The sequence below is a fragment of the Enoplosus armatus genome, chromosome 14 (assembly GCF_043641665.1).
Source record: "Enoplosus armatus isolate fEnoArm2 chromosome 14, fEnoArm2.hap1, whole genome shotgun sequence".
Taxonomy (NCBI): domain Eukaryota; kingdom Metazoa; phylum Chordata; class Actinopteri; order Centrarchiformes; family Enoplosidae; genus Enoplosus; species Enoplosus armatus.
The window spans coordinates 13,959,580-13,968,501 of NC_092193.1; the positions used below are offsets into that span (position 1 = coordinate 13,959,580).

The window sequence follows — 8,922 nt, forward strand, 5'->3', positions numbered from 1 at the left end:
AAAGTACAGCAACATCATTTCTTGAAAGAGATGCTGGTGACTTCTACTATTCGAAGGAATAGATTGACATTTTAGGAAATGTGCTCATTTGCTTTCTTGGCGAGTTAGATGAGCAGGTTGGTGCCACTCATTTCTGTGTGTAAAGTATGCAGCTGGTGCTTGGAGGCAATTAGCCATAGCTAATTATTTTAGCGTAAAAACCAAGGGGGAATCAGCTAGCCCGGCTCTGTCCAAAGGTAAAAATATATGCCTACCAACAGCTCTATTGCTCACTAATTAACACGGTATATTTGGTTTGTTTAATCCGTACACAAACAAATGTAAAAACAACAGTTTGTGGTTTTACAGCCAGGCCAGTAACTTCCCTGAGTCTAACTGATGGAGACGCTACACTGAAGTTCTGGGTGAATGGATGAACAAACATGTAACTTCCCCTAAAATCCACGAGCTGTTGTTTTTACATTACTGTTTATAGAGTAAGCCTACGAGATGCAACGTGTTCGGACAGAGCCAGGCTAGCTGTTTCTCCCTGCTGTAAGTCTTTATGCTAAGCTAAGCTAACCACCTTGTGCTCCATACTTGATGTACAGACATGAGATTGATATTGGTCTTCTCATCTTAACTCAGAAAGAAAGCAAATAAGCATATTTACCCAAATCACTAATTTCAACTTCTCCTTTCCTATCCTGTTATTGCCCTAATCAAACTGTAATTTCTGAAACCTGTACCTTCACATTACCTGGCCTTTGGTATAAGTTAATTGCAATTACTACTCTATTCATACAATCCTCTGAATGACTGACTAATAACAGCTGAGAAAAAGAGCCAAGTGACATCTGATAGAAAGTGCTAAGAATCTAATATTCTTTTATTGTAATTTCACTTACATTATATATTTGCTCTTTTTCTGGAACAATAGATTTACAAAATAATAGACCGAACAATACTTTCTCAAAATAGCAAACTAGTTGAATACTGAGGAAATAAATAACTTGTTTTTCAAGCAGATATCTAGCAACACCGAAGGGAAACATAGTACTGACCGTGTCATTCATTATTGGAGACTCGACATAATGTACAATAAAAGGACAAATCAGCAGGCGCACACACACACTAACTCACACACACACATGAACACACAGAGCAGCCAGTTCCTTGTGCATCTATAACTGCAAAAAACAAAAAAAAGCTTGTTTTAAAACTATTTTGTTACATGCATATTCATTTCCATAGCAACAGGAGCAGGACGGAGTGTAAAGGGGGGTGGGGGGGCGTCGGTCTATCTATCTGTTTCCACTTGGGATACTGACGCCGCAGCTCCACAGGCTTCACAACAATACATTCCCTTGCATAGATTATTGTGTTGTGGAATGGACTGAAATCATTCCCCTGTTGATCCCTTTAAAATCAATCAATGTGGAATGGTTGGAAATTGGAGTCAGATGTTGAAGACCCTCGATCCGGTTTGAAAGACAGCAGAAGGGTTCGGAGGGAGCTTGGTCCTCACCAGATGTTCCTGAGACGAGAGAGAGAGAGAGAGAGAGACGGGTGTAACAGCAGCTCTTCAGGTGATCACAGAGATGAAACCAGAGAGGGCAGCAGCTGTGGTGCTGCTCACACTGGGCCCATGAAATGAGAGGAGACTTGGTTGGGCTGTGCCGTCGGAAAGCATCAGGTCTGCTGTCAGAGCGCCGGCAGCCGGGACTGTATTGTTATTTCCTGCTTAGCGCCGCTCTGTTCTGCTGAGGGCAGCTGTTCTCAAAGCCTGACCAGAATCTATCTGGGCTGTGGCGATTAAATAAAAGCCCTGAAACACTGAGAAGTCGTACATATTCTATTCTTTCTAGCAATTATTGGGTCTGGCAATGGAAATGGGCCGGGCGATTTCAATTTACTTGCAAAGCCGTGGCAGCTTTCGTCACATAGCTCAAGCCTTTGGAGAGATTGACGGCTTGCTGTCCCAGCAGCACTTTGAATGTGGATACAGCGCTGTGGGTGGCAGGGAAGGCAGTACATGTTGTTCAGCAAGTCAGATTTGGTGTGTGAGTGTATTCACCTCCTCCCCCCTCCCACACACACACACACACACACACACACACACACACACACACACACTCACACCGGCTTTTGTGCTCTGTGTAGCAGCCAGGTCTGCCTCTCTCCTAAATTAGATTGGTGCCAAAGAAGACTGCAATATCGCACTTTAACAGATAATCCATCAAGCGGTGCTCACTGACCCCTCCCCCATTCCCCTTTCTCACTCTCCATCACCTATCTATCACTCACTGCATTTCATTCCTCTCTCCTCATCTTTTTTTTCCTCTATCCCTGTCTCTCTCCCCTCAACCTTCTTTTTGCCTTTTCTCTGCTCTTGATACAGTCCTCTCCTCTCCTCCCCTCGCTGCCAGAGTCCTGCCAACTTGGCACAGGACTCTCCCTCTGTAGTCCCAGGCAGCGTGGGAAAAGGGAAGAGGTCCAAGTGACAGACAAGGGGAAGAGAAAAACAGGGAGAAAGCCTGGCTCTGGGGGATGTAGAGAACAAGAGGGAAGGAAAGAGAAAAACAATGGATGAAGGAATGATGGGGGCACAGTTGTAAAGACATTATTAAAAGTTCCGTTATTTATTCAGTGTAATAAATGAATGCAAATAACTTTAAATATTATAATATGAACTATTATCAATAAATATCTGCTATTTGTAACTCCAAACAGCCTTCAGACATGGACAGTTTATGAGACAATGGGCCCCTGGACACAGACATGTAAAAGGCCCTGCATCCCTCCGACATACATTTAGGAGCAAGACTCCCAGACCGACTGAGACACAAACTGACAACAAGCACGCCTGCCTCGTCTCTTTGTAGTCGTTACGCCTCTCTCTGTGGTCGCTATGAGCCTCTTTTTTAGTGGTTTTGCTTTTCCTTGTGGTCGTTATGGGTTTCTTTTTAGTCACTTGATTGACTTTCCAACAAGAAAATGTTAACAGTCAGTTCATACAGAGGCTCTAGTCAAGGGAACCTGGGCCTGCAAGCAGTAGCCCCGTTCAGTAATCCATCCATAATTCTAATAAACCAACTACCTATAACCTTCTGACTCGGGGGGGGGGGGGGGGGGGGGTTAAATGGAGAGAGAGAAGAGAGACAAAGGAGGTAAATTTTAGAGTGAATTTTAGGCTGCATTGTCTCTGCAGGCTTTCTATCCTCTTCATGCAGTTTAAAGCCATTGTGAGCAGCATTCCCATCCCTCTGCCATGCATCCACCATACCGAAACACGGCACTGTTAGACATTGTGTTCAGAAATTAAGCAGTGTACCCCGTGAGCTCCAAGAACACAATCCCAAACCTCTGGGGGGGTGGGCGGGGGCTGCTGCCGCTAAACTGACTGTAAAACAACTAAGAATTTGTCATAACAAGAGTTTCCTGCAGAGGATTCGACTCCGCCTGCTAAATGTGTTCCCTATTCAACCGTTTTGTCTTGCTCATCCCTGACACACACTCCGGATTATACGAGCCCATCCTCACAAATCTGTTTGCCTTGTGGGTTGCGGGTCTGCCAGGCCTGTTTTCTGACACACACACACACACACACACACACACACACACTCACTCTCTGTGCTGAGTTCAGGGCTGCGCTCATTTAAGCCGGACAAGAAGGACAAGCCAGTTTTCAGGTTTAATAGAGGTTCATTCTCTCACTGACAGCTCGTGACACAACCTCTCGCTGGGATGTTTTAAATTAGGTTCGCGAGTTCGGTGAGTTCAAGAAAACACGTCTCTCTCATCAGGAAAAGCATCAGCGCGATCTAATCGGTCAGCCGTCTGCTGAGTGTCATAAAATTAGAGACATCTTTTATCCCATGAGATGGATTTTATCTGGCATAGGTGGGGGGAGCACACAATTTGACAGATTAATTTGAGCAATAATGAGAATTTCATGGCTGCCCAACTCCTTTATCATCACGAGCAGATTGATTTTGATTTCAGCCGCTTATTTGGGACTTAACCATTAAATCTGTTAATGAATAGATACAGTCGGTCTGTTCTGCTCCACACTGAATGAAGACTCTTGGTCTGCTGGTGATAACGCATTCTTGTGTAGTCATTTATTTTACAGAATGGCATCACAAAGTGAGAATGCCCTCAAAGACCAGCAGAGAGCCACGACCCAGTGTAATGCATACTGGAGTGGGATGTGTAATGCTTGGTCAGACACCTCTGCAGGGGGCTGGTGAGTCAATAATGAGTTGGCAGTGAGTGGGCCGTCGGTGACCGGGGTGGATTATCTAAGATCAACTTGATTTGCTGCCAGGCTGGTCTGTGTCGCACTGGCAGATTGTGGTATAACTGAAAAAAAAAACTGCGCCATGAACATGTACGTGTGTTTAATACTGACTGCAGTGTTCAGTCCCACAGTTGAACACACTGCCAGCAGCGCATCCCTCCTTAATGTGCCGTGAACCCTCACTCCAACTGGGCCAGTGGTATTAATAGAGTCTGTGTCCCGCCATTGACATCTCTCACTTCGACCTCCATCGCCATCACGCAGGATATAACAGCTTAATAGAGCAGTCGTTACTCTGAGAATTGTGCAAAACACCAGAAGGTTAGGTTTCTTTCCTAAACCTCTGAAGTTGCAGGACGGAGGACAAACAAGGATTCCCCCTCCCTTTGAAAAAATTTATTAAATTTTAACATTTAATAAAAAAGTTAATATCAGTTACTTAAGTCTGTAATTTTATTTCCCAACATGAATGTCTCTGTCTTATGAAAACCATGTATGTCCAAAATTTCAGCCTCTAATGAGCTAAGAAGAACATCCATGTTTTAAGCCTTTGGACAACACATTTTTCAGATGGTCTAAGAAGTAGGAGAATTTGCTCAGCCTAGAGAGGAACACCAAATTTGGAGATATATGGTTTCCACTGGCTATTGATTCTGCACATTGCCAGAAATAAAATATTGGTGGGGAAATAATGAATCTTTTGTTTATTTATTAGCCTTTAAGTAGTCAAATGTGAATATATTGAATCCAAAAAATACTGGAATCTTCCTATAAAATATCCACTAAAGTAGAATGTTAACTTCCTAAAAGCTTCCTAAAACCTACAAATACCAAAGACCTCGGTGTCCTCAGTGGTAGCTACACCCCTGCAAACACATTTTCTAACCTTCTCGGATACCTTTCAGTGGGAGATTTATTGGGGCAACTGTTGCTACACAGTGTGCAAACAGACAAACCAGGCTGACCCGGCCCAGCCCGGACCAGCCCCAGCTCGCCACAGGCAGATGGCGCCCAGAGGTGTGGGCGGGGAAAAGGGATGGCACTAAACCTCTGGAGATTCCCAAAAAACTGTCTCACTTACTGTCACGCAACAGTTGACCTGAGCGACAGCACCCTGCAGGGAGGGGGACAGAGGAAAGGGGGGAGGGGGTATGTCCCCCTCACCCAGTTTATCCTGCGATAATCTGGAACAACCTGGCCGACCGATGAGTTCAGCTTCCTGAGTAAATCCTGTCGCCTCGTTGCAGTTGGTTCTGCTTCAAACAGACTGTACATCTGCTTCTTTGTGCACTCGTCTTTCTGCACATCTGAGGGCTTAAATCTGGGACAAAATATCAATTATGTGAATATTTGGCTGATTCTTCATCTGTCATTTTGTCATGTTGTTGGCCACACTTACTTGGCATTAAAATAAATGAATAGCTCAGTCATGTCTTTTACATAATGTGTGTTAAATAATATTTTTGCTATGAGTTTTTCTGCCTTGTCTCCATTCACATTTAATGAAATATGTCATTCATTTAAAATTATTTCTTATTTTATGTTTTGGTTTATAAAAGGACGCATGTTCCTTGTGGTTTGTGTCATTTCTTCAATATTACACAAAATGTAATGTCAGAAGGTTTTTTGAGTGTTGACTGAAAGCTTTTTCCCCAACAAAAATGAAAACATGAGTGAGTTTGACTGTGAGAACAAAAAACGAAACGATGAAATATCAAGGTGTGCTCAACATTTTATATGCTGTAATTTCTCTTTATATAAAATAACTGAAAAAGGATTTCAATTGTGTCATTTTGTGGATTTAATGCTAACCCCAAAACTGATGTTAAAGTCAATTACCTCAAATAAATCAAATATAAAATATATCTTTATATGGAGAAATCAGCGTATAAGATTGTATTTTTGGAATGCAAGGTTTGTCTAAACAAGTACTTTTTTTGTGTTATATTGGAAATGATTTGCTCTAAATGTTAGAAAAAAATGACACGATTAATTACGTATTTCAGCGCAGCCATGATTGATGATTTTTAGACAGACATCAATATATTTGTCCACAGGTTTGTTTTGTTTTCTGGACCACAGTTGGAAGAATTACCCGTTTACTTTTATTTTTTGTTCTCATCAAGCCAGCTCTATTCAGGTCAAAGTAAATGAGTGTAGCACCAGCAGAGTGTTACCTAACACAGCACATGGCCTGTTTTAAACAGCTGGGTCACTTTGAGCTGCTTAGGGACAGAATGCTGTATCACTTTTGTGAGACGCCCCGACAGCAACAGGCCACCAGGGAGATGAGTGAAGATGACTTTCAGGAGGAGCATGCTGCAATTTAAACCTGTAGCTCCTCCAATGAACTCTTTGAACCTACAGCAGTTTTTCAGTAATGCACATTGACACTGGCGAACAACACTGCTGCCTGTGCTTACCTCTGCCTTGGTCGTTCCACTAATCTCGGTCCTCTCAGGCGGGACGCTCTGAAAGCTGCCAGCCTGCAGGGTGGTGGGGATGGGCTGGGGGACAGCGGCAGGTTGTATGTTGGTGCTGGCAGACGGGATGATGTGCTCCCCCTGGTGCAGCCCTGTGGACCTGTGGCCCTCCCCGCTGTAGGCAGCCTGGTAGCTGGTCTCACGCGGGACCTGGATGGCCTCCATCCCTGGGCTGGAGTATTGAGCTGGAGGATTTCTCCTTGCACTTTTGGCGGGTCTCACCCCCATCCATGGCCTGTACTCTTGCCTGGAGGAGGAGAGATGCATCAGTGGGCTGACAGACACCATGTGGATTACATTCAGCACAGGCTAATAGTTCAGGCTTGTCTTTGAAGTGATGTTCTTATAATAATGGTGTTGACTTGTCGCTGGCTACATCCATACATGCAACATCAGCAAAAACTGACTTAGAGTGGCATTCAGCCTGATGATGTCATCAAGGTTGTCTTGGATTTGGCTTTAGACGCTCTACAATCTGCTGCTGTAAAATTGGAAATATGTAAAATGTGAGTGTAGAATCCAGTGGTTTTGGAGCTTGTCTAGTCTTGACTAGTCCAGATATCTTAGCCTCTTCTGCGTTTTTTTTTGTCTCTCGCAACTTTATGAATATCCAAACTAAGAATGCTCACCAGAATACACCTTTAATTACCAGAGATTATTAAAATAACTCTACCTGGAGGCCTGGACCACCCAGAGTTTCAAAAATATTATTAGAAATATGTCTGATCTATATGACTGGTGATTGATTGTAAGTCAACATTTCTTCTTTTTAAAAGGTCACAAGCCACATACTTTCATTTATAAAATGCATAAATGAAAATCAAATATTCATACTTGAGCTCTCCCATATATGAATATGAAATGTGTAGGAGAATTATTGATGACCCCATATCTCCGTGCAGGCTTTCTGGGTCGACCCTGGAAGTCAATGAACTATTAATAAAAACGCATAATGAAGCATCAAAGCAGGCATCGGCATGACACGAGCCCCCAGTTCTCCTGGCTGGTCCAGTAGTCAGAGGGAGTGGACAGCGACAGGTGCTGAAACAAGTCAAAGAGGGGGACATGTCCTACCTGTAGGAGCTGGTTTTTCTCTCCTCAGTCCCCTGCTGCTCCCCCCACCTCTGCCCCCTGCCCCGCTCCTCTCTCTCCCCCCGGCTCTCCCCCGGCTGTGCCTGGCTGTGGTAACTGTTCACCGGGCTGTCCGAGATACTGTCCGCCCTGCTGCCCCCGTTACTAATCCAAGGGAAGTTCTCCTTCCTGGGAATGGGCCAGGGTTTGAAATCCTGCTTGTACTGGGTAACACTGGGGAAAGGCACTCCGGGCGGGTGGTAGTCCTCCCGGGGCTTGTAACTGGGCTCTTTCCGTGCCCTGAAAGATCCTCGGGTCCCCGGGCCATCTGTGGGCACCCGGGGGGAGCCGACGGCACGCGGGTCCGGGGTTGAGTAGTTATTCCCGGGTGCGCGCTCCGAGGCGGAGACCTGCTTGGTGACGGACCGCACCTCCTGCTCGGCGATGTCCGAGTAGTTCTGGATGGTGAGCGGGACGGAGAGGTCCGATTTGTCGAACTGGTTCCAGAAGCGAGCCAGGCAGCACACTCTGCTGATGCACGGCCAAGCCATACCCCCCCTAACTGTTTGACTTGTGGAGGAGAGAAGAAGAAGAAAAGAAGAAGAAGAAGAAGAAAAAGAACAGAAAAAAGAACAGAAAACGGCAAAAGATCAAAAGGTTACATTCAGACGGAGTGTTGCCCTCCCTCCGCGTCCGTTTGTGGGAAGCTGAGAAAATACAGAGTCCAAGAGTCCATGTCAGCAGCAGAGGAGTGCTGGCAGAGATGAACCGGTCTGTCGGGGACCGTCATTGAATATTCCTCTCACGTGGTCTGTGATAGTGCCTCCACTATGCAGAGGAATCTGTGGCAAATTATTCTCCGCATCTCCAGATCCCGAGTGTCCGCATCGGATTTCAAAATCAAAGGCACGTTGTTATTTCTCTCCTGCACACCCAGCCACATGTGCAATTAAAAGCTCGCCATCCTCCCTCCTCACTTGCCACCACTCATGTTATTGTACCTGAACTGTTGCCAGTAATGCTGAGGGTTACATAATTATGATGCAGCGTCAAGCGTACAGGATACAGTATAGGTTGGTGGGTGGA

General features: G+C 44.9%; 1 protein-coding gene across 1 annotated transcript; it reads right to left on the reverse strand.

Moving 5' to 3' along the window:
* Nucleotides 1-1,438: 1,438 nt before the first annotated feature.
* Nucleotides 1,439-8,387, reverse strand: map6d1 (MAP6 domain containing 1). Its single transcript, XM_070918796.1, is given in 4 exon segments — nt 1,439-1,516; nt 5,364-5,396; nt 6,706-7,039; nt 7,831-8,387. Coding segments are annotated over 4 exon segments (1,002 nt in total).
* Nucleotides 8,388-8,922: the final 535 nt, after the last annotated feature.